Source organism: Anopheles moucheti, chromosome 2 (assembly GCF_943734755.1).
Source record: "Anopheles moucheti chromosome 2, idAnoMoucSN_F20_07, whole genome shotgun sequence".
Classification (NCBI taxonomy): domain Eukaryota; kingdom Metazoa; phylum Arthropoda; class Insecta; order Diptera; family Culicidae; genus Anopheles; species Anopheles moucheti.
Window position 1 is genome coordinate 43,661,273 of NC_069140.1, and position 25,858 is coordinate 43,687,130.

The 25,858-nt window shown below is 43.3% G+C and overlaps 6 protein-coding genes across 6 annotated transcripts in view; 2 read left to right on the forward strand and 4 right to left on the reverse strand.

Annotated features, from left to right (window-relative positions):
* LOC128305127 (uncharacterized) overlaps window positions 1-12,292 on the reverse strand; it is a 49,336-nt gene extending 37,044 nt beyond the window's left edge. Inside the window, exons 1-2 of the mRNA XM_053042437.1 lie at window positions 11,881-12,292; window positions 6,310-6,367 (exon numbers count right to left, since the gene is read on the reverse strand). Of these exons, the coding sequence (XP_052898397.1) occupies window positions 6,310-6,367; window positions 11,881-12,292 (470 nt within the window). The remainder of the gene's footprint in view (window positions 1-6,309; window positions 6,368-11,880) is intronic.
* A 1,097-nt stretch (window positions 12,293-13,389) lies between these two features.
* Window positions 13,390-15,946, forward strand: LOC128297424 (maternal effect protein oskar). Its single transcript, XM_053033057.1, has 4 exons — window positions 13,390-13,714; window positions 13,820-14,313; window positions 14,391-14,487; window positions 14,572-15,946. The coding sequence occupies exons 1-4, from the start codon at window positions 13,600-13,602 to the stop codon at window positions 15,078-15,080; spliced, it is 1,215 nt and encodes a 404-aa protein (XP_052889017.1). The 5' UTR covers window positions 13,390-13,599; the 3' UTR covers window positions 15,081-15,946.
* A 39-nt stretch (window positions 15,947-15,985) lies between these two features.
* On the reverse strand, window positions 15,986-17,835 carry LOC128297422 (uncharacterized). The gene is made up of 5 exons (XM_053033056.1): window positions 17,783-17,835; window positions 17,357-17,699; window positions 17,230-17,280; window positions 16,193-17,165; window positions 15,986-16,126 (listed from the first exon to the last, which is right to left on the reverse strand). Exons 1-5 carry the CDS (start codon window positions 17,797-17,799, stop codon window positions 16,047-16,049), a joined length of 1,464 nt encoding a protein of 487 aa, XP_052889016.1. The 5' UTR covers window positions 17,800-17,835; the 3' UTR covers window positions 15,986-16,046.
* Window positions 17,836-17,977: 142 nt separating this feature from the next.
* Window positions 17,978-19,183, forward strand: LOC128296775 (abasic site processing protein HMCES). Its single transcript, XM_053032259.1, has 2 exons — window positions 17,978-18,073; window positions 18,145-19,183. The coding sequence occupies exons 1-2, from the start codon at window positions 18,054-18,056 to the stop codon at window positions 19,130-19,132; spliced, it is 1,008 nt and encodes a 335-aa protein (XP_052888219.1). The 5' UTR covers window positions 17,978-18,053; the 3' UTR covers window positions 19,133-19,183.
* An 18-nt stretch (window positions 19,184-19,201) lies between these two features.
* LOC128296776 (translation machinery-associated protein 16 homolog) lies at window positions 19,202-19,951 on the reverse strand. Its single transcript, XM_053032260.1, has 3 exons — window positions 19,861-19,951; window positions 19,713-19,798; window positions 19,202-19,646 (listed from the first exon to the last, which is right to left on the reverse strand). Exons 1-3 carry the CDS (start codon window positions 19,861-19,863, stop codon window positions 19,202-19,204), a joined length of 534 nt encoding a protein of 177 aa, XP_052888220.1. The 5' UTR covers window positions 19,864-19,951.
* Window positions 19,952-20,231: 280 nt separating this feature from the next.
* LOC128298225 (epoxide hydrolase 4-like) lies at window positions 20,232-22,147 on the reverse strand. Its single transcript, XM_053033973.1, has 6 exons — window positions 21,899-22,147; window positions 21,681-21,779; window positions 21,387-21,574; window positions 21,178-21,310; window positions 20,704-21,112; window positions 20,232-20,637 (listed from the first exon to the last, which is right to left on the reverse strand). Exons 1-6 carry the CDS (start codon window positions 22,145-22,147, stop codon window positions 20,450-20,452), a joined length of 1,266 nt encoding a protein of 421 aa, XP_052889933.1. The 3' UTR covers window positions 20,232-20,449.
* Window positions 22,148-25,858: the final 3,711 nt, after the last annotated feature.

A 25,858-nucleotide genomic window follows, 5' to 3' on the forward strand; every position in this document is an offset into this window, starting at 1 on the left:
TTGAAACAACACCCGTAACGACGCATTGAGAAATGAAGTTTCTTTTTTGTTTCTTAAGGGGGTTGCACACTCCGCAATTTAAAAAAGTAACTACAATGTTCTAGCGAGTTAATGAACTTTATCCGAAGTTCATGAGACATGTCGTTCGAATGATTCGGAGGGAACATCGAATTTGTGCGAAAGGACTCCTAAGGATCTATCATCCAATATCTTTTCAACGTTGGTGAACATCATAACACTCATAACTCGAATTTGAATTCTTCAATGCTTATTTTCTGTAATCGTTATTATTAAACTTTAAAAAAGTTGTATTGCAAGTTGTAAAAGTATAGTTAGTAAAGTCAGTGGTGTCACGCTGTAACGTGCGTAGTGGCAAAAAGATTTGCTCCATTTTGTGACTAAAATTATTGGTTTAGTCATCATAACACATACAATGCATATTTCATGTTTTTTACATATTTTAAATTATAATTAAAATATTTCCCAAAAAGAAACTTTTTTTTAGGTTGCCCGAGTGTACTATCCCGTTAACGGTAGCACGCGAACGAACCGATCGGGATCGATCCTCACCGCGTACTTCCGTAGGTTTCGTGTTCTGTTCCGATTGCTTCCAAAGCAAAGTGGTAAATAAAGATTTTTTTATTCAATTTTGCTTGTTATTTTTAACTTTCAGTAATTGTCTATCGTTACTTTTTCACATTGCGTTGTGAAGAGCAACAACAAACCGCACATGGATAGAATGTCCGCTATCGAAAGAAAATAAAACAAAACAATTGTGTTTTTTTTTACAACAAGTACGTGACTTGTAATGAGACCGTTCACTGGTAAAGGTCCTTTTGGAACCCTTTTAATGCACCGTCTTTGTAGTTGAGCCAATTTAAAAATTTCCTCCCGAAAGATAAACTACAGTTCATCCTATTTGTTCCATTTTAAACCCCTTTCGTAATGATTTATTATTGCTATCTTTCGGCTAGAGTGTGCATCATCCGCATTGCGCAATTCACTTGGAACCTGGGAGCACTTGTTACACTTCAAACACGGGCCCGGTGGCCACGGCAACTGCAACTGCAACGAAGCGTCCTTCTGATGAGTTCGTCTAAATATAAATATGTGTGGTGCGTTCGTTCTGGATAGGCGACACTTAAGCGCCAGCCTCGAACGCGAATGAAACACGCATTCGATCGTGTGTGCCAAGGGTTGAAAACCTCTGCCATATCATCGCTACAGTCTGGCCACCGTCATGTGCAATCATTTAGTCGGATAAATCATTTCGAGTGGCGAATGGATGATTTATGCTATCGCGCATCATCCCGAATAAAATATTTCCACTATCCGTAAACGGTAAACAATGAAAAGGTTATCATGTTTTAACCAAATTTTACACAATTTACTCATAAAGGTCGAATTCGCTGCGCTTTGTTGGGAAAAAACTATATATTATTGCTATACTCTTTCGAAGTCAAACAAAGACGGCACATTTCACTGCACAATATAATCAACCGCGATTCGATCAACGAGTCAGGCAACAACGGAACGCTAGAATTAACATCACGGAAAACCCGTCAACCACGGATTATTCACGGTGCATTGCACTGGCACGATACGATCACCACAGTCAACCAGTCACCGGTGAGTTTTTCATGCGTTTTTCTCTGTCTGGTGACAAAAATATACTTTTCCGTCTGACGGCAACCATTTTTTTTGGCTCTCTTATAATTTCACTTTTTGCTCGATATTTTCATACAAAAAAATACACTAGACACACAAACCACAACCGCTACAGATTAAACATCGTTGTGCGGCGCGTACAGCGAAGGCATATTTAGCAAAAACCAACACTAAATTATAGAATAAGTTGGGTCACAATATAAACAACGCTTCACACGATCACGCTAGTAATATTCCTTCAGTACACCACACGCGTACTACTTTCACTTTCATTCATACTTTTATTTACAGTAGAAATTGGTTCTAGTGGAACGTTTGAAAACTGCAACCAAAGCGACCGGGATCGTTCTCGACAGTCCCAAACACGACTGACCGGCAAACCGACCGCGTGCGTGCGTGAGAGGCTACTGCCAAAGGAAGGCAGGTTCGATCTCGTGAAGATCTCCGCACGCAAAACTGTCCGCCTGCGAGAGAAGCATCGAAGCAGTGATATCTCCCGACGAAATAAAATTCCCCTCCCGGATGGTGGGGTCTCTTTCGTAAATTGGTGATTGAAAAATCAACAACAAAAAAAGAGGAAGTCTCAAAACCATGTGTTCTAATTTAAAACATTCGGCTGTCGGCAAACTGTCACGACCGGGAGCGGAACACGATAATCGGTTTGATCGCGGCAAACGTCACATTTTGGGGCTTGGGTGAATCGCCGCTGAAACCACCACCGAACGGCGTGTCCGATGACTAGGCAGGATCGTGCCGATCCGTGGGATACGTGAACAGTGGACAATTTGCGAACATAGTTTCCGTTGATCAATGCGCAAGCGGCGGACAGTAGACGGCCTGTTTCGGGTACGGGAACGGTAACGATGATGGGAGATAATTAATAAATTAAACCCTTACATTTAGTTTGATCTTTGATCTCAATTGAAAAAAAAAATGGCTCATGATCAAATCAACAATAATTTAGTATTGTTTTATGCTTCCTTTTGTAGTTCCTAGCCGTATGCTTAGTTTAGATATTCGGTTTAGCTCATTACCGGTAACCCAAATGGCAGTTGCGGAAAACTTATACTAAAAGTGATGAAAAATCTGAAAAAAAAACTAATTGAAAAAAGAATTGAAAAACGAACCGAAAACTATTGGAAAATTCCAATAATCATCCTGAATGAACAACACCCCAAATGAATTACGGAAAATTTTGAAAAAAGTTCCGTTTTCCTGTGGAAAATACTGGGTAAACCGAATCGAAATCATTAAGAAATTCGAGGAAGCACTCGGCCGCATTTCGAAACAGATGTTGTTCGTCGATTTATCTATCAGTTTGTGGGTTTATACGGAAAATAATCTTATCAAAAAAAGGACGAAGAATAAGAAAGAGAAGATGGTGTTGTTAACAGTTTTAAAAGACTTTGAGCCTTAGTGGTTTCGTCTCTTAGGAGCAGAAGACGAGGATGACAATAATGATGAAAATGATTCCTTTTTTTCTGGGAGTAATGTTAATATAAAAAAAACGAGAAAAAAGGAGAAAACGAATCGAGAAAATCAATTATACACGAATTGATTCTAAGAATCAGTGAATCTTAACAGATTTAATCAAATGCTGTAAAGTTATCAAGTTTTGTAGAATTATTTAAAAAATATCAAATATTATTTATCTTTATTATAGATTTTTAATTCTGCATAAAAACAATGTATAAAAAACTCGCTTTGTTCGTCAACGAGAACTAAACCAGAACACTAGCAAGAATATTCTGAAGGTTTTGCAAAATTTGCTATCGTAAAAGATTATAAATCAAACGCAATTTCCAGCGTAAATACAAACAATCCACCCGTAGTTTGTTTATGCTGAATGATCTGTTAGGCAAATAGGCCATCAAGATTCCCTCTGCACAAAGTTCCCCAGCCATGATTGAATGTTACACATTTCAGACTGGAAACAGTGCAGTGTCCCACTTTGAGGCATCAAATGTGCCGACATCTCACCGGCGCTTGAAAAGTCAACGAACAGAGCAAATGATCGCCTAACCATCTAGAACGAGATGTGAAGTGTAGCGACAAATGGGGGGAAAAAAACTGAATCCCACATCCATGGTGGACAAAAGCAAACACAGAAAATAAAGATCCCGTTCGCTTCCGGCCACCCGACCGGAACACGGAAAAAAGTCATTAAACTGCAACCGATTAAAGTTTATTTACGGTGGTGTGAACGAGTTAACTCCCCGGCGCCCGTCACTCGCCGTTCCGTACCTTCCCCGTGGGGTCGAGTGGTTAACCACCAAAGGCCAAATAGGATCGTTTTAACCTCATGTTCATGTTCGTGTGTTTCGATGCACCACCAACTTGCATCAAAAGTTGACCCATGGTGATGCTTTGGTGGTTTCACCGTGGGAAACCTGCTGCGTTCTTCCGTCTGGGTAGCGTTTCTAAAAGCTTCTGCATGTGATGTCAGTGACTATAGTCTCACTGCCACGATAGTGTCCTATTCTAGACATGCGACTGTACTCAAAGGTATCGCTTGACGGGTGGGTTTAAATATTTAATGTACTGCGAGTCGTATCAAAACGCTAAGCGCGTGTGTGTTTTGTCCCTTTAAAGAGCCTTCCCCGACACACCAGAGACCCTGCCCTAACTGCTCCACATGTATGATCAAATGCATAACAGAACTCTACACCAGCTCCTCGTGGACACCGGTTCTCATCGTAACACACTCGATGTTTACTCGTGCTTCATTAACCTACATTAACCAGCAACACAAGTGAAACACAGAAGACTCATCCACCAAACCTATTGGCACAACCGCTGGCGGGAAAAAAACTGAGGCGCGTGTGTGTGCGGCAATTTTTACCTTTTTAAAGGATCACTTTTCAACGTCCAGTCCACAAGAAGTGTGCTCGGGTTAAATGACCTTTTGCGGGCATCTGGTTTTAGGCGAACTCGGGAGTGTCCATGGGGCCCAATTGATGATGTGCTCCCTCTATTTTTTAATATCAAGTTGCAGTGACAGTTGCTGCAATGGAGCACGCTGTGAAGCAAATTACAATTTGATTCAAAACAACCTGCTGCAACGGAAGAAAACCGTCGAGCTCGGCATTTATGCAATGGGAAGGAAAGGGAAATGTAACACTGCACACCTTGTCGTTTTAACTAACCTCGTCAGTTTCACATGCACCAGATGGTTTAACCTTGAAGGCACACCGTACAGTGTCGGACGAAACAATCGCAACTGCCAAAAAACGAAAATGATTTATGACAAGAATTCACCGAAGCTTTCTTTCATTCTTTCTGATAGATGCTCTGTGAGGCAACTAAGTACTTTCACCATAACTATTGTCCGTCTTGTGCCGCTACTACTACGATGTTTGATCGATTGCTTCAACCTCCAAGAGAGGAACGAAGGGTTAATTTTGCTCTTGATACTAGTACCAGGATAATACTACTATTCGAGACTATGATCTCACACTATCTGGAGTCTAGCTCTAGAAAAAAACAACCTCGAATGCAATTGCTTAACCACTACCCCGGCTTATAAAAAACAGGTAAGATTGTCGAAACTTGTTTGGGCTAAAAAGACAAAAAAAAACGATGAATCTCTGCGAAATCAAGATCCAATTCTGCAGTGGAAGAATGCGAAATGGCAACCACATCCAAGGTAGCAACCAGGCGCGTAAATTACCCAATCCTGGTACGGCGAAGTAGTGACGAGGTGTATCAATATGATCCTCTCTAACGATGGTCAATAATTGAAGTTAGTTGAATATAAATCAATCAGCTGAAATTAAATGGATGACCTCGAAGACAGAGCTCTTTTGCTTTTGCTTTTGCGTTATTATATATTCTTATGGTAAAATATATTGTAAAGGTTGTTTTTCATCATTTTATCACAAATTTAATCAATATTGCTTTTTTTTTGCAATTTAGGATACTCACTTTTATGACTCCATTTTGTCCAAAATTTGGACACTACAAAACACAATATAATATTGACCCAAGTTGACTTACGTAGTGTTCCTGGTACTGAGGCACTGTTAAATTATGATCTTATACCAGTTAACACATGCCAGCCACTTTAGTTTAATAAATGTAGCTTTCCAACTTCCAGCTTTCCGTAACATCAGCTCATTTTTAAAGTTAATATTATAAAGAAAAGTCTACAATTCAATATTCCTACAAGCACGGAACGGTTTACCCAACTATGATACACAACCGGCAGTTACAAATTGACTGCATAGGTCGTTGTTAATGAAGGAACAGCAAAATAGTCCTTTTATGCTATTGCATCAGTTGCAGTTGTTTTGTCCGATACTGTACGCACACGCGTTGCCGGTAATATATGACGTGTGCATGAATTGATCGGTTCATACCATAATACGCTTGTCCCTGTTTTGTCGAAAATTTCCATCCCCAACGTGTTATTCCGAAATTATGGTAACGTTTGTTCCGGTTCGAAACACGATCGTCCTTCGCCCAACGCTCTGCGCGTTCAACATCAACAGGTGGCGACCTCCCTGTGGGTCAAATATTTCGAACGTTTTTTTTTGCTTCCTTTTTGGGTAGAATGAGGGAAGATAAGAGAACCCATATTTTTGCTTTCCTACTCACAGGAAATATATCGCTGAAAAGAAGCCCTTTGCCCACGGCTCTTACCTGCCATTCTTGAGTGACGAATCATCGTGCGTGACTCCAACCATACCAACATCCATCCCTGCGAGTAAAGAGAGAAAAAGAGATCATTAATGATATACGATCGGAAAGGTTCTTGGCCGAATTGTGAAATGGACCTAACATTTGACATCGAAGATCGACACGGTTCGATTGCCGTGGAACCTTGAGAGCCGCATTTGCTCGAGTTTGCGAGATGAAATCGGAAGGAAATATGACCACAAAACAGCTGCGAATTTGGTGTGAGTTGCACTTGCAACGTGAGTGCAATGTAGTGTGAATACAAAAAACAACAACGAAGTGAAAGGTAAGAAGCGGCCGACTGCTAGTGTGTGAGGGTTTTTTTGCTTTTATGCCAGCTTCTAGCGAGTATGCTGGCCTTGGCGATGTCGGAGTCTTGCTTAACCGATGGCTCGAATGGTAACCAGGCACTAATAACACGGCCGGTTAGCTGGGCTGGGCTGGGTAGCTTCTCACGTTGAAACAAAACGAAACGGAAGAACCTGGCATAAATTTCTACCTCAACTTAGCTCAACTTAAGCCATGTCATTCTAAACTCCAGCGCCCAGCAATTGGAGCGATGGGGTTGGGGCAAAACGGCCGAACGGACAGAGGTACAGAACCGAATAATAAATTTCCAATTGTGCTTGCTCGATAAGCGGAAAATAATGGCTAGCGCTTTGGGAAAACTGGCAAGATCCGCATCAACAACCGCATCCTGCGTTTTTGCTCTAGCGATCCATCGTTCTTTGGCTTTGGCCGCCGGGAAACTCTCGGCACGGGTGTGTTTGAATAGCAATGCCGTACAATGGCCGTTCTGTTATGGCCTTTCGCGGTTCCCGCTTTAATGAGAGCAGGTTTCTTAATTAAAAATGAAACACCTTCTTGCTCGTGTTTGCTACAATTTGAAATGGTTTTGCGGTGAAAATTTCAAATCACCCGTGCACCCAGACATCCGTTTGGTTCGTTTATTCGAGACAGCGACAATGGCAAACAATGTATCTCTAAAACAACACAAAAAAGATATACTGGGACCCAACGGTAGTAGAAGTGCGCATAGTGTAGGAACATAATTTGAACCACGAATGGGTAGAACGGAAGGATGATAGTTGGGTGTAGTAACGTATTCTTCAACTGTGTAATTACTCCCATAATTTGCCCTTTTACAATTAGGCGACGCTCTGTTAACGATCCCCTTTACACATGGAAGATTGTAATTTATTAGGTTTTTTAGTGAGTTTCCAGTGTTGTACAAAAGATGTTACCACCGGTACATTACGTGCAAGAAGGACCCTTTTGAATATCTTGGAATTTCAAACTCACTTGGGCTTTTAATCAAATCCCTGCTAGAAAGACCAAACTTTAACTAACCCATAACCAATAAAACTGGGGTTAGGCAAACTATCTGATATTTTTCCCAAAGAGCTCCAAAGGAACGGCCGTCTAATGGCAACTTCAAGCTACTGTATGTTTTACTACTGTTGCCCATCTTGAAAGACCTTTAGAAATAATATTCCCCTAAATTTCAGCTTTTTTACCAACAACTTCACAGATTTGTTCAAGGCCTCAAAAAACTATTTGCCCGGGTTCTGAACTAATAGTCACTGCTGGATAATCCGTACCTACGTAAAATTCTTCAAATTCAAATCTAAAGTTTTGGGACAAGAAAAAGCTTTGGAATCTTACTTGTAAACTAGATTCTCCAATTCGAAACAAATTAATTCATAAGTAATGAGTTTAACCTCTTTTAAATACCATGAAAGCAGCTTCATATGCTACGAAACTAAAGTTTTAAATTTATATCGGTCGAGTTTAGAAAATAAACATATTTCTTACTTTTTAAAAATAACAAAAAAAGGGATCTACATCAAGCATAGTAAAGATCGCATGGCTTTGTCCATTTTTTTTCATGTAAATTATTACACATTTTTATGCACGAGCACTTACAGCGCAAACAATATAGTTACCGCTGTACTTACAAATTTGTTTACAGTACTTTAACAAAAATACTGAAATTAGGTGTTGGATGTTTATACCCAACACCGGAAAGACAAACTCTTCCAAAAACCCGTGCATATAATAATAAAGAAGTAAACATTCGACCATTGCTCATTTATGCGCTTTTTTGTACAATCCAAACAATATTTTTGTAAATGTGTTTTGTGTTGGCTTACCAAACACCAGAAGTAATTCGTTTGCCGGTTTGCGAACGTCAAACATTGACGTACAATGTGTGTCTGGTACGCGTGTATGTTCTTCCACACACACACACACACACACAATCGATTAGCGGTACGCATGACGATTTTGATGCTGGCAATCAAAATTCCAATCGAACCGTCGATTACCAGCAGCACCACCGCGAGCATGTGAATTTATTACCTTATTCTTCTACTTTGTGGACAAATCGGGCCAATATGTTGTTTCCCCGTATCGATCGTGGGCCTGTCAACGGACGGGGAGGACGCGTGTTGCGTTTTACCACACACAACAATGCACTTCATTATCGATTGATGGCCATCGAAAACTGAAGGTGTGTCCGATTCCCGGTCTTACGCTACATATTTTCATCAATTATCTATGCGGCACTCTATCCTACTGGCAACCCTTTGGTTTGTGGGATTGTTTGTTAGTTTAAAAAAACTTCAATAAAACTGATCGCATCAGTGTTCCCGACTCTACCCTAAGCAAGCAGGCACGTTTTGAGTTCCAAACCTGCCCGGCAGACAATTCTGCCCTGGTGCACTTCGTCTGTAACGCTTGAACGGAGTTTGCCAATCGTCCGCGGGTAGACGCGGTCTCATGGATATCGTTGTTTGCATACGAAATGAGGGTGGAGTCCCTCTAGAAAAACTCACCCGGTCGTATAAACATGAACGAATAGTCACTCACACACACAGCTTAGTGCTTTTTGAGTTGAAATGCCGTTCCATGGCCAGAAAGCAGAACAAATTGCTCGTAGTCGAGTTGACCACAATTTTAAGTGACTTCACGCACTGTACCGGCTACACGATTGCACACCTATACTGAGCGAATCCCGAAACACATCCAAACCACACGGGGCCACAGAACAGAAAATTGCCAAAGAAGTCACAGTCGAGTGGAGCGGTAATTGAGTTTTGAACAGTCAAAATAGTCCGAAATTAATTGATCTCCCCAGCGCGATAGTACAAACACCATCAAGGGGAATATTTTTGTTAATTTTGCCTCCGTCATCAGTCTTTTTTTGATTTCTCGTCTAAAAGGTCTGCCTCCAATTTGTGGCTTCCACATTGACCATTCTCAGATCGGACAGGCTCGATGTTAACACACAAGTGTCGCCGACGATCATGACCTCCGCGAAAGGCTTTGCCGAGACGAACTCTCTATGGCTTGTGGTTTTGTGGATACGTTTGTACGTTAATGTATCTGTTACATCATTTTCCTGTTGGTTATTCTTGACGTCCTCCCTGGGGTTTCTTTTGTAAATTACTCTTATTGATGTAGTGTGAAAGTTGGAAACATCTTCCACAATGCCGTGTCTTTTCCTTCGTAAGTACGCTTGCTGTGGCCCAACTCGTCCATTTCCTGTGCCTGTCCCGAACCATTCCGATCTTCGATGATCATTAAGATCGTCAACAGTGTATCCCTTGCTTCCTCCCGTGTTCTCTCCATTCTTGATTGTTACTTGATAGTTTTCCATTCGAGATGGACTTTTAGGTCCAGCTTTTCTTTTCTTCTTCATCTGGTTCGACCGAAAGAATCAAGATGGTATTATTTCTTGAATTTTCTCAGGCTATACAGACGTACCCCTTTTCGTTGCGAGATCGTTTCATTCAATTCGGTACCTCCACTTGCTGGCTGAAGGTTCTTCGCCCATCGTCGGATGCTTTGCGGCGTTTTCATCGGATACAACAAGTGGACTAATTAGTCACCTTCGTGGCCATCGCTGCCGGTCCCGGTTGGTATTTCCGGTTCGGGTCGTGGATGATGGGCGCATCAGAAGGTATGCGATGTATGACCGACAGAACGGCATCAACAGGAAGTAGAACCTGAATGTTCGCTGGTGTCAATAGGAATCCGTGTTTCCGTTGTAATAAACGTATGTTACACAGTTTAAAACATGGAAAAACATCCTTCGTACGATTTTGAAAATCTAAAATCAAGACATTCCAAAAGAGTTTGTAAACTTAGCATTAAATTATTGTACCTTATACCCTAATACAAGGGTTATGAATCCAAAATTCCCACAAGTTACCTATTCCGGGCACTGTTATCAGTAAAACGTTATCGATCAAACAATTCGATCTATTGACAGGATGATAAGCATATTTCTTCACTCTTTGCATTCAAATCACACTTCTAGCCGGGTGTAGAGTTTTCGGACAACTTGAGCATGATCACTGCTATTGCCCCGCGGTTATGCTCTCACGTGCACCTATCGTACCGAGTGTGTTCTTGACTATGTTTCACCTTCCAATATGGTAAGCGCAAACACCCATCGTTTGCCAGCCACGGTGGGAATAATTTCATCGCAATCTTTACATGGTGCATGGTTTGTTAATTGTTTTCCAATCGCAATCATAACCCGACCCGGCTGGAGCGCTGATGTGTTATTACACTCCAATCCAAGTAGCTTCTCTGGGCTGAATTGTTTATTTATATTCACCGAATGGCGTTGAAACACTTCCAAATTCAAGAAGGCTACGAATGCGGCTGCCACGGTTGCTGCTATGCTGGGGCTAGAAGTTTTGTTGTAAAGGGAGCGATCGACATCTCACGCAATAGAGTGTTCGAGGCTCGTTACAAACACACGTACCTTTCGGACGTGCGTGCATGTGTCTGTGAGCAGGGCACGGAAGGCATAGAAACCAACAGGCACACACCCCTAGGCGAAGACGGATTGGCTTGGTGGTACGGGCCATGGACTACGAAGCGACATAAGACAGACGCCGACAGACCTTTTTTTTTCTCCCAACACCCGCCGATACCACCCAGCAGCAGCAGCAACATACGGCGTGCCGTAGAAAGGGAAATGCGACGGCAGGGCGAGTTTGGACAAATTGAAAGGAAAAATAATAAAACGTGGAATAAAAAATAATAATATGAGTAGAAGCAACCACAGACTACAACAGTACAGTTCCGACCGTCGGAAATGAATTACATTCTGCTGTGGGATCGTTTCAATTCATCCGAATTTCCTGCCATCGTTGCCCGCGACTACAACACTCCGCATTTCCATGGCAACGAGAAAGATCTTCATTATTGTGATGGTTTGATGAGCAAAGAGTTATAGCTGCCTTTGATGCGTTTTTTTCTACCGCCACCGGAAAAAAGCATTTTTTACTTGCACTCGCCGTACTTATTTTCATCTCCCGTTTTGGATTGCACGCCGCAAATTTCACTAATGACACTGTTTGATACCGTGTTTACACATTGAAAAATTGGCACACTTTCGATAGCGGATGGAAGGGAAAAAAGAGCACAGCATCCAACGAACTGACCCCGCCACACAACCTATCAAAGCAGGCACGCTTTCTTCTTACTTTCACGCAAAAATAATAAAAAAAAACTTACCGTCCGTCACGGCAAAAGAGGCTTCGACCGGAGGCTGTATCATAGCTGGAGCGGTTGACGAAACGTTGCTAGTTTTATTCACTCCCTCATATTCCACACTATCACCCAGGTCGTCATCGTCCGCCTGGGACAGTTTGTCGTTGATCAGGTCGGAAATCAGCTGGCTACACTCCGACTCGATGGCGTAGCAGAATTGTTTGAACTTTTCAAACCCATCGCGGGCAATCAGCTCGATCAGTTGATCGCAACGCGCATCGAGACTGGCTTCACCGGTCAGCTGTTCCTCCTGGGCGGCCGTCACGACGCCGGCCTTTAGCAACACCTGAACCAAACTCGTACCAATCAAATCACGCACAATCGACAACCGGTGACGCATTAGCAGCGACCGCACTTCACCCGTTTCGTCGGCCATCTTTTAGCAGAGGCTTCTATTAACTGCAGCAAAATACATGCAAACTTTGCCGTTTTGGTAACTACATTTCACTTTTGTATTATTTTTTGTTATATTTGCTGGTTTTACAACAGCAAAAAAGATCATTCGCACACCCACCAGGTGTGCGACAAATGCACGAAACAGCGAAACACACGCCACAACAAACCGGAGACACGCTTTCAAACACTACCGCTAGCGCACGCAGGAAAAATTACTCTGAGAGCGAACGCCGATCAAACGGTCCGTGGAGAGGATGCATCTTGCGTGCTGGCTGGACGGAATCGTTCGTTTGTGTTCGCACGTTGGGAAAAGTATTGGAATTAGTATCCTTAGGAGTGCTTGTGAACCGATTGACTTGACCTTTTTATCCAGATATTCATGTTCAAGTCATAGGTGTTGGTTATTTAAAATGAATAAGCATTGTTTTATCAGCAACATAGTGACAAATTTTTAGTTAAATCTGGTTTTCCAGCTTCTTAAAGTTATGTATGTCATTTTCTCAAAATGTTTACGATTTGTTTCGTGAGCTTTTGTGAGTATAACCCCTTTTAAAGGGGGTATAAACCCCCTGTAAATGTAAATGATCTTATGTAAATTCATTCAAACTAGCGCTTGAGTACTCTAGGAAGGTATATTTGTTTGATGCAAAGGTGTGTGTAAATTGTAAAGCCTAGCCCAAACTCTACGCACACCACCTTAATTGTCTTTCTTGTACGATACATTCGCATGCCGCCATAGGTTGAAAAGAGAGGCAAGACCGGTTCCCGGAGTGCAATTAATTTTGCATAGCTAATCATTTGTAAATAAATAAACAATTTAGCTAAGTCACTGGACAAAAAATGAAAGAAAACGTTGTAAAAAAATACAATTAATATTAAATAATCTAAATCATAATTAATAATCTTCACAATGCAATATAAGCAAGTTAATAAAAAAAAATAATATTATTAATTTTACAACTCCAATCAACCTTGGTTAAAAGCCTTTTTGCAGCGGACAACTTGTCAGATACTTAGCACGAGGCACTCTATGGTGCGAGTATCGTTTCCGTTTCACAGACCGATCTATCAATCTAAGAATCTATAAATTGATCTCCACGTATCGGATCTGGTTCCATTTCCCCACACATTTTGGGTGAACAGTATCGGTGCGAGAACCCATTCACCGGATTGTACCACGTGATCGATCTGGTTCGGGGAAGAAAAATACTCGGTGTGATAAACTACCGGTGAAAAGTGCATATGAGTGGGCTGTTTGATAAAAAAGTAACACAATAATTCTACAAAATGGTTCTATTCGCACCAAACACCTTTTATGACGCGGAGGAGGACCTTAAGGCTCAGCTGCGCAGCGTTATCATCACCCATTCCAAGGAGGGTGCAACGATCGATGAAATAATAGGTACCGGGAACGTCGATCGCCGTACCACGCTCCACACACTTGTGGCCACCGATAGGATACTAATGTGTGTTTGGTTGGTCTTCTATTTCACTGCCATGTACGCAGACGACTACAAGGAGCTGACGGGGACACATTTGCTGAGCATCTTTTTCAACCGTACCGTGCTGACCAAGTACCTGTCCATGCTAGATAACGTTTGGTGCACGACGGATTCTTCGTGCGGTTTGTTGCTGTGGTTCTGCAGCACACCAAGGACAAAGCACGTGGTCCATATGATACAGCAGCAGCGATCACCTCGTGCTAAAGGAGGTAGCTACCGGCAGTACATGCCACGTGCTATTGCGCAGAATAATCAGGATCATCAAACTACCAGACCTACCGGTGGTACGGAAATGGTTGCTTCCACCGAGGCGTCGAACGTATTCAATGGATTCGTGTATAACGAAACTATGCAGATGCGGGCAAGCACACAGCCTGCTCGATCTTATCGTTCCAAGCGGCCACCCCGCATGGTACGGCACAATCCGTACCAGCGAAGGACTTCGGATCGTAACGGTACAACAGGCTGGAGACAATCCAGATCAGATGAGCTGGATTATGTGAGTTTCTTCTTTTCTGAGGATGTGATCTATTCTGGACGTGGTTTAATATTGATTTGTTCTGTTCTACATTACAGTCAATGTACGGACCATCGTACCACCGTCATCAGCTAGTGGGAGACGACTTTTTTCTAGCCATAGCTAAATGGGAACTTGGATTTTCATTTGATCGAGGTACGTAGCCGCAAGCGTCGTGTCCATACAGGAAAATTCTTTGCTATATGTATTTATCTCTGTGCTTTTTTTACTCTTGAAAAGGTCACATCATCGATATGAGCGGACTCTGCATCTCAGGACTAACGCTCTCGGAGGCTGCCACACGTGTAGAGGTCGCACCGTTCATCGCGGACCACGTGCTAGTTAATGTCGGTACCGTCGATCTGCTGCATGGACGTGAAATGATCGATCTAATACACGATTTTGATCAGTTAGTGGCACGGTTCCGCGAGCGTAACGTAGAACCGATCATGACAACACTTGCACCGATTGCTAACTCAGGTGGTCGCACACCGATGGCCGATCGATTGCTTAAGCTGAACGAGTACATCTGCCGTACTTGTCCGCGTACTATCGACCTGTGGAAGAACTTTGTGCACGCGAACGGAACCGTACGATTCGAGTGCTATCAGCCCGGCCCGCGGAAGGTATCCGGTAGCATAATGCCACACGTTCTGTGGAACAAGCTCGGTCGGCAGCTAATGCTGGGTGTGCTGGGTAACGAAATAGCCACACAGCTAACTACCGACGAACAGTGGAGATACTATTGATCAAGCTGCTTCCATCTTTACTATCTTTTTTGCTCTGCTACCTGTGTAGCGTTCCTTAGGGTTAAAGCTTTGCTATTTAAGTATGCCACTCGCACACACCATCGGCAGTTAGTTATTTTTTAATTTGTTATTTCATGTTATCGTGTCCCGTTTGGTGATCTGTGTCTTAGCCTTTACGTTTGTTAACTGTCGTTACACACGCGTGTTAACTGTCGTTCGAATTGTTTGCTTAGTTAAAACTCTTTTAAAGTTATCAACAAACGGTTTTCCATTGTTCCCACCGATTGTAACGAATCTGCTAAGATAGTGAAGCGTTCGGTATGAAGGACACACTGTACACCTTGGCCCCGGGACCAAGCGCATCGTACAGTGTGTCTTTATGTTCCTGATCGGTACGGGCACACGTTAGTACGAAGCAGCAAGAATTTGTCCTTCCGGAAGACGAATTGGCTTGGTGCTTCGGATACATTACACCACTGGGCCCAGGGCGTGTCCCGTACCAACGAACGCACCCAGCGTGCAAGAGTTCCAGAATTCAGCTCTCCAGTGAGGCCGGTCCATTTGTAGAGGGGAGCGTCTTTTTGAACTCTAAATCTGGTAAACGAGTAGAGGCTTGTAACATTCCTGACCGGTCGATACAAGTCGATCATCATTGTTTTTGCTATCTTTGAAACATTCGTTACCACCGGTATGAAACTTTTAAGCATCACAAAACGGGCAGAGTGTGTACGTTAATCTATCCAAGCTGATCATGATTAGTTTCTTAAGCAACCAATTGTACCAATTGTTATGTTTATATGTGTTTTATAGCGTCTTTCGTGTTTGTGCACTTTGTGTGTCAATAAAAATTGTACTTCCCAGTGCAAGTCAACTTAAAAAAAACGCTTGATTGAAACTGATTTGTTCACGGACATAGGGGATACGTTTATTTAAAGCCGTAACCGCCCCCGGCTTACGTTTTGTCACTTAGGTAATATCTTCGATACTTTGTATTTGCGTGTGTGAACAAAAGTAGTCGTTCACATAGTTGCGGATGAATTTTTTGTCTAAAAAGAGAAAAAAAGATAAATGTATAGAACAACAACTAAATGTTTACGCCGGGACAAACTTACCAGGATATTGGTTCAGGTAGATTATACCATCGGCTAATCGTTTGGCCAGTTTCTTGAAGAGAAATCTGTTCGCTATTAGTCCATCGTTTAAGGGGCGCATCAGGGCCTCCACGACCCACTTGGCAATACGCTGCCGGCAGCTTGACACCAGCACTTCGTTCAGCTCAATCGTGGGACTGTACGGACCGAGATCTTGCTCTTCTCCATCGTCTTCTCCAAAGAGTGCCACGAACTGGGTCTGCACAAGCTGCTCATATCGACGGTAGTTGTCCTCCGCTAGTTTTACCAGCAAATTGCGTAGCTTCATACGCTGCATGTGCAGCTCGCAGGGCCACATACTGCAGCGCAAATCTTGTGGCTCGGATGCTGCTACTGATGCTGGGTGTAACATCGAACGATCAATTTTGGGACTCGAAAGTGGTACAAAATGTGTGCCTGCTGAATACGATTCACCTGGAAGTGGTTCAACAGTTTCCCTTTCGTTTGCAAATATTCTCGACCGCTCCTGATCTTTACTCCATCCAAATATGTTTGCTTCCTCATCCGACGGTTCAAACATTGCTTGCAATTCCTTGAGAATTTCATCGTCCATTGCTTCATTGCGGGGCCGTTTACTTTCCACTATTCCTTCAACCAAATCCATCGTTTGTGGCATTTCTTTCGACTTTTGTACTGGATAGGTGGTGCACTCAGATGACAAATTCCCTTCACCAGAAAGCTCAAGATACAACGATTTTTCTGCTATGCTGTTATTGCGTTGAAATAATTGCATTTTTTCTTCCAAACTTATCTGGGGAACATTCGCTAGTGGTATGTCTTCAGTAGGGACACTCAATGTGGTGAGGGCTATGTTAGCTTCAGTCTGTACACCGACGTGACACTGTTCCCTTTTCACGACAGCAGGCTTAAACTTTACATCAGTCAGATTGGGATGGATCAGTCCGAGGACCGTTTGCTTTCGGATTTCTCCGATCTACAATATAAAATGACATTTGTCAATTTCAGTAAACGGAAAGAAAAACCCAAAACCAGCTCACCTTCTGCAAGATATAATTACGATAAAGAGATGTAATCATACAAGATTCTACCTATGGGATATACAGCACAATGCAAACGTAATTACCATTTCCATTAAATGATTCATGATCATCAATCTGTTCTTACCGCACGCATCTCAATAGTTTCGGCACACTGTCGCAGCTCATCATCGGTGAACGGATCATCATTGTGGTTGTGGCTGCTGTACGATGCTAACCATGTGTGATAATTCTTGCGCAGTACCCTGTCCAAATAGTACAGGTACTGTTGACGCACTTTAGCCGAAAGGCGGTGGGCGGGCATCTGAATATCCTCGATCAGGTCTTCCGTATCAATTGTTGTGCTATTGTACGTATGTTCCTCCACCGTCGGCACCTTATTTGATTCTTTAAAAGGATCAAACACACTACCCCGGTAGACATAGTCGAATGGATCCGATTCCACATCGCCGCAGTATTGCTTGTTATTCCTAAAAGTACATAAAAATAAGCTTACTAATAATACAGTACACGAAAAAAACAAACTAGATTACTTTTTCTAAGCAAGTCATACCATTTTCGTTTCAGCATCCTAAAAGTTCTGTAAATTATCGATCGGTTCTGGCGTAGCGACACATGTTATGAAGCGAAGAAGATCCGCACCCGTTGCCATGGAAAAAGAAAGTTGTTTGTAAACAAACGCCTGTCAGCGGTTTGTGTGGGAACGTGGTTGTCATTCGGTTTGTGGAAATCGAACGGCGCAATTGAACAGCACCAGGAGACGTACAATCGCAGCAGCAAGTTTCGACCATTTCTGGTGGCATTCGGGGAATTATTTCGACATCATGTGTGGCCGCACGTGTTTGTAAGTATGCTAGAGTTGGTGTAAACTTTACATAACGGAACTAAAGTTTTGGCATATTTTCTTTCTTCAAGGACGCTGGAACCGAAAGAGCTGGAAAGCTGTTGCAAATACAGCAAAACAGGTCATAGTAAAGCGAAACAGCCGCATTATCGAAACGAGTTCAATTGTGGAAAAAAGTACGTGCCGTCCTTTAACGTGGCACCCACGGATGTAACGCCAGTGCTCGTTGCCGCCGTTCACTTTGATGATTCGGTGGACCCGTCCGATCAGCTCCTTGTGCCAATGATGTGGGGCATGGTTCCCCGTTGGCACAAGGGTGACTTCCGGAAGCACGGCCTAACCACTAACAATTGTCGTTTGGAAGGGTTAGCATTTTCCAAACTGTACGGACCACCCCTTGCTGCTGGCCAGCGGTGTGTCATACTGTGCGAAGGTTTTTACGAATGGCAAACGGTAAAACCGATGAAGCCATCCGAACGTCCCGCATTCTTCGTACACATGCCGCAAGAGGAAAAGATAAAAATGGAAGACAAATCCACCTGGCAGTTGGAGCATGGGGCCCAACTACAATTGCTTCGTATTGCTGGACTGTTCGATGTGTGGAACGATGATAATGGAGACAAACTGTACAGCTACACGGTAATCACCTTCGAAACCGAGGGTCGTTTTGCCAGCATACATCACCGTTCGCCGGCCATTCTCGAGACGGATGCACAAGTGGCGGACTGGTTGGATTTTAAGCGGGTTCCAGCAAACCGGGCACTAAATCTACTGCAACCCAGCGAAACGATGAAATGGTATCGCGTATCGAACATTGTAAATAACTCGCGCAACAAATCCGACCAATGCAACAAGCCGCTAGTGGAGGGAAAGCCATTGGATGGGTGCGGAAAATCGCCTGTAATTCCGACAAGCAAGATGATGCAGTCATGGTTAATTGTTAAAAAGAGAAAAAATAATGATACTGAGCAGAAACCATGCGTAGAAGGCACCCTGAAGAAAGAACCAGAATCGGAACCCTTGGATAAAAAACCGAAACTAGATCCAGCTGTGCCGTAAGTTAGGTGTTAAGAAATTTCTCTCTTTTTGTGTTATAAATAAAACTTCTAAATAAACACTTGTATCGTGTTATTCGTCCATTTTATCGACAACGTTCCTCTTGACCGATTCCTGCAGCATTTTTCTAGAGATAAACTTTAGTTTCAAATGCTGAATGCTTGCCGCACTGCCATCCCACTGTTGAAACAGGGTAAAGTTTGTCGGATCGCATAAATCCGGTAGCTCTATACCACCTCCACTGAAATTAAGCTTTTCCGTTTCGATCGTGGCTTTAATCGCTGCTTCCCGGGCTGCGTGTTGCGTCGCACGATGCTTGCCAATCGATTGCACTATCTTAATTTGCTCTAGTTCTCGATCAAATCGCATCAGGTACTCATCCACCAGTGCTTCATACTCTGCCGGTTCCAATGGATGCTGCTGTTCTATTAGGTGCTCGGCAAACCAGGCCAGTTTGTTACCAACCATATTGGCTTTAGCTGCATGTCCAAGCTTAATCTTTTCACGATTGTTTATTCTGTAAAAGGGATTAAACATCATTCAAAGAGAATACAGGCTATGAATGGATAGATGGACAACTTACTTTTTAACTTTGCGAGTCAGTGCTAGTGTTTTCCTACTTTTAGGATGTTTGCACTTTGCTAGCTCCTTCAGAATGGTTTGCTTTGGCTATACATTGAAATACAGAGAACGTTATACAAACTGTGACAAACTGTTGAGATTCTCCTTACCATTTTGGTGAACAAGATTTCCTTTATGTGATAAAAGAAACAAATACGATCTAAACAACATGCACAACCAAACGCTGCATCCGCGCACGATGTTTTGCCAATGTGATTTTGTTTTGAAAAATGGAAGGTGCGCTAATGTACCGAATTGTCATCCGGAGTCGGTACAAACAGGTAAACGGTTTGCAAGCGATCGCGTGGTTGACAAACTTTTGAAAATACCGTTTTTCATATGTTATCCTTTTTTTATTGCAGTAGAGTTTGCTTTATTATTCCTTTTTCTTTGTAGAGTTCGTTATTTTATATACACATTATTTTTTTCGTACAAAACATTTTATCAATTTATTGTTACATGAGTAGAATTCGCTGGCAGATCTAACCTAATTCAAAACACGCCTAATTACATTCTCGGACATGGGGATGAAAATGTATGACCCTTAAACTATATACACGCACTCTGTAACACGATCGGCACACTATTTTACATTGTGAGAAGTAAATATGATACACAAACACGCATTTAACGTAATGTTGGTAGCAGCATGTTACAGAAACCATATCTTACTGATCTTCTGCGGTGTAAAGATTCCGGTTATCCTTTGATCATAAAGTTTGGCACACTGTTGAGCGGGTTTGCAAAAGCGTACGTTTCTCGAAGATTGTTTCCCAGCTTAACCGTGTTGTTCGCGACGGATCCAATGCCGCCAAACATGCGACCAACCAAACCTCTCATCTGTGTAGGCTGTGTAGCGTCCGAAACTTTTTGGGAGTATTTTTTACCTTTGGATAATTGGGGAAAAACATTACGATTTTCGACTATAACAGTTATTCTTTTTTTCCTCTTACCAATTAGAAATTTTAAAACCGTGCTGTTAAACTCTGTCGCCATCTCTTGGTGCGGTGCTCTGCCACACTGTTCGATGATTTTTATGATGAAATTCTCGCAAAACTCCGAACTCTTCACAACCGACTCTAGCTTGTAAAACCGATCATCGTTGCCGCTAATGATCAGACAGGGACACTGGATGATCTCACCTTCGCGCACACGATAAAACAGAAAGTTACGATAGTAGTTCAACGGTCCTCGCCAGTCATCCGTTTGGCAGAAGCTGTACAGGTACGCTTCCATTAGATTATTCGTTAGCGTGCCATTGGTGCCGGATAAGTAGAGTTTTTCCTTTGTAACATGCGAGTGGCAGCGTCGAAGTATTTTGTCAGCCGTATGCTTCAGCTCCATTTCTGGCAACATTGGTAACTGCAATGGAAAACATTTTAGCTCGAGTTTTTGAGGATTTTTAATAATGATAGTGCGACATGAACCTGTACAAATTCGAGCCAGTTCCGATTGAAGGGGGAACTTTTAGGAAGATTATCCCACAGCAAATTCGGATGAGGTGTCGATACGCTCACGAACTTGTCAACCATTTCCGGATTTGTGTGAGCAAATAACCAGCTGGCAAATAAAAAAAAAACAAAACGTAAACTTTGAAACTTGTATGTTATGGGTGAGTGGGAGAGTTACAGCTCACCCAATGGTTGCCCCCAAATCATGACCTATGATGGACACACTTTTAGCACTGATGGCTATTAGAAATTTGCGCAAATCTTCACACACTTTTTTCGGCGTGTACTCGAAGCGCCAGTGTGGTTTGTCGGAATCATTGAATCCCTTTAAATCCAGCGCGATAACGTGAAAATAATGTGTCAGCTCCGGTATCTGGAATGTGTGCGAGGGAAGCGCGATTAGCAAACAAAATGTTTATTTGTTGTGCGCGACAGAATTTAGATTCCAGCCGATTCCATCCTATACCATTGCAACGCACCTGATAGCGCCAACCAAACCAACAGTCCGGAAAACCATGAAGGAGCAGCACGATCGGGTTACTTCGATTGCCTGCTTCGATGAAGTGTAGCTTGGTGTTCTGAAATGTTGGAATGGTGTGAGAAGCGGCTCGTACTGTGGCCAGTTACTTGATCGCGTTGTCGGGTAGATCAATGACCAAATGTCCTCCTCTACTGCTCTCTGTTCAGACCTTATTACCTCAAGCTTCACGTACGAATGCCGGCCCAGGTTGGTATCTGTCATGAAGATCGGTGGTTTGTTGGGAAAGTCGGTCCGCTCGATCGTGCGTCGCATGATCGCGGTCGGATTCACCTTGCACTTGACGCTCTCGTACAACCACTTTAGCAAAATCACAAAGTTCGCCAGAAGACAGCGGAGATAGATCTTTGTTATCTCCCATTTCGGCACAACCTCCAGCACGTCGTAGTCACGCTTCTGATTGGCCATGCTGGCTTGCTTATGATGGTCGAAAGGGAAAAGTGGTTTAATCCTCCGTCACGTTTAATGTCAACACTTTCGAGCGTCTTTTTTGCTGCGTTTCTGTCCAAAAACACCCACATTCACTAGGTAAATCAGTGTTTGTTGTTAAAACGGCCGTACTTTTCACTCGGCGCTAGTCGATGCACTTATTCACCCTTAACAAGACGCAGCAACCGGGGTTGACTAGAGGTGCTTATTTACAGCAATTATAGATTACACGTTCCTGCTCTTGACCGGGACGAGCGATCCATCGCACGACGTAATCCAAGTGAGCTGTTGGCTTTAGCACGTGTTGCTCCGGCAACACTACACAGGTCGCGGAATATCATCGGTTGAATAGATGGTCAGCAGATGATAGGTTTTGCGTCGTCTACAGATGGTTGTGTCACAGGCGTTAAGCGCATAGAACGCTGCTGTACGCAGCCACCCTTCATAGAATTATTGTTCACTCTGGCGGTACGCGAACGAGAATGGTCGACCGTGGTTGCGTTTTTTCCCCCATTGGTGCGTGCATCCACAGTAGTTCATGCTCGGCGAACACTTTGACCGTTTGTCCAGTCCAGCACTCACTATCTCACTGCACATGAAGCTACACACGCTGATGACGTTGACGGTTCGGACTTACTTCGTAATAAAATACAAACACTTCATTTTTTGGTACACCTCTATGCCCGTGTTACCTTTTCGCAAGCGCGATGCACTTTGCAGCAGCAGAGTAAGATGTACGATGTACGAAGAAAACACACCAACCGCAAGCAACATCCGATGCTCCGTCGCTGACGGTCATCCAGATTCTATGCGCGGACGCGGCCGCAGCAACACCACGCTTCAATTCCCGAAGTGTCCGATGACTTCCAGCCGATTAACCTCTAGCATTTCAGCAAGCGATTGCGATAACAAACCAGCAAGCAATCCGAAAGGAGCAGCTCACAAACGCGCCCCACGTCCAGACATGCTTCATTGCCTGCGGAAATTAAGACACCGAACAGCGTGTGTTTTGGAGGGCTGAAGATTCTGGTTCTTATCACGTTAATGCCCCCGTAATTTCCCCCGTTCACTGCACACTGCGCGTACTTTCCTTGCGTCTGCCGTGCACAGAGCATTGGCTGAACATGAGCTTCACCTTACTGTACACACCGTACCGTGCAACACAAAAACATAAAAATGCTTGCTGTGTTCATCTTTTCGTTCCCTTTTCGTTACGGCTCGACGAATAAAACACCGCTCCTAACACAAGGCACAGGAGAACGCAGGAGTGTTGGGAACGGCAAAAAAAAACACCACCTTTCGCTATCGTTCGGGAGTAACAAAACCAACACTTACACAAATGCAACACTGACGCACACACACGCTTCCCTTTTCAGCCCTTCGTTCCACATGGGCTCGATTTATGCGAAGGGTTTCCGAATGGGATGGAAACAAATCTACGCTAATCTGAAATTTCCCCCTGTTGGGTGTATTGGTGAGCACAGCGTCATGAATTATGTCACGACGGGGCCGTCTGTGCAAGGCGCCGCATCACGGAACCATCTGATCGGTGATCCGGCCACGAAGACCCGCCGCCCGGGGTCTAAAGTCCAGCAGCTTCGTCATAGTGTGCGGCTGTGTGACGTAGTTTTTTCGGGTGGTTGCCCTTCGCAACCGAGTGTGGTTTGAGCACGCGGTGTAGTAGGGAATAAATGTAGGTCACGCGCAGAGATTTAAATATTCGACACTGACCGCCCGACACATGCAGCGTATTTACACCGATGTAACATACATTGCATGGTAAGCATTACGTAGTGTAGTGCATGGTTCACGACTGCTAATTGAATTTAGGACTTACAGAACCAGTGTAGAATGATGCGCACCGAACGTAACGAATCGACAGCAACGACAAGACTGGCAATGCCATTCCAGACCGTCTCAGATTCTGCCAGTCTCTGTCTCGCATTCGCAATCAGCGATAATTGGCCGTTCCTGTAGGAACAGACCTGCAAGTAGGCGACCTGTTGAAATGTTGCGGTATCTCGATTGAGGTATGCTGTATGTTGTTCTAAATCTGACTCCGCGTTAGGAATCTAAATTAATCTTCGTATCACGAGGTTGACCCTATTATATTATCCATGCATATTATCATGAAGATTCATATATCATGCAAAACACAGGGCGCAATAATCTACGGAGAAATTTTTAAATTACAATCTTATTTTGAAAAATGTTACAATTTGTGTCAAATTTGAGCCGTGAATCGTTAGATCGTCATTGTAGCGCGATCTTTCATTACCCTTTTACACATACGGGGCCGAACATCTCGTAGCATATTTCATCTTTCAAAGAGGGCTGATGCGACAATTCTTGGAGAAGATGACGGAGCAGCAGCTCTACTCTTTCTGTCCTTTAAATGACTTCAAGGTCGCAGATAACAGTATAGCCAAAGTATAACTAAGATAAAATGAACTCGTTTTGGAATCCCGACCAAACTCACCAGACTAGTACGAATGACAATGGTGCCAGGTGATGGTGGATGGAAAACTCTCAGGGTCCTTTGCTGCCACCAAGTGCCTGCGGGGACCATCGTCTGTAGGTCAATCCAGATACTAGCCTACGATGATGAAGATCATTAATTTACGGCTCTCCTACGTAGCGGATGCTTACCAAAGGATTAAGCAGACGACAGAATTAACGTCGGAGATTAGCGTGGCAAAAACCAAGATGATGGTGGCACTACCAGCGGCCCTGCTAACCCATCGTAATTTACGTCGGGGTGGCGTACAAATAGGTGAGCGCCCTTTCGAAGTACCTTCAGCAAAGTCAGCACCGACAACAATATTGATGTTAAGTTACGCGCTATGGTGGTGGTTTTCTGCAGTCTGAGGAAACTTCTCTACTCAAACCACCTGTTGCGACGAACGAAGCTGGGACTATATAGAACTTGTAAAGTTCCAGTACTCACATACGCTCCAGAGACATAGACTTCGCCCAAAACTGACGAAAACCTTTTTGCCGCGTTCGAGAGGAAAATGATTAGAAGGATTTTTGGCATCGTATTTGTGGAAGGACAATAGAGGTGCCGCTACAATGACGAGATCTACGAGCGGGCAAAGACTGCGAAGCGGATATAACGCCTGATAAAGTAAAGTAAAATAAGAGGATTTAAGCTACAACGATAACATTACACATTGTTCATGAACCCTTAGAGAATAATGAATCTTTAGATAACTTACAAGCCTTTATACATTCAGGAGCCTCTTGAGTCATGGCGCTTGTCGGGAGATTAAGGATGATTGAGTAAACGTAAGATCAGTGTTGTTTTCTTGTAAGCCTTTTTGAGTTTTATTGATAGCTTCTTAGGGTTCTGGCTTTCCTTCCTATGTGCTGTCAGTGTTCTGGCTTTTCAAGTGAGTACATTTAAGTTCCACATATACGATTATACGTTTTTTGAATTGGTTTCTATCCAATCGCCACAATACCACATATAGGAGCGCGTGCGCGCATACGACTTCCGCTGGTTTATCTGCATGCAATCGTGATGTTCAACAATGCTCCAGGAGCGACACAGTCCGAGCGCGTTGCATATGTAAACCCCTGACCTGACTGAACCAACCGAACACACTGATGTACCGTGTTCGGGCTGTGGATTTTATGTGGAAACAACGTCTTCGCTAGCGTAGCAGCAGGCAGGATGCAGCGGCACGG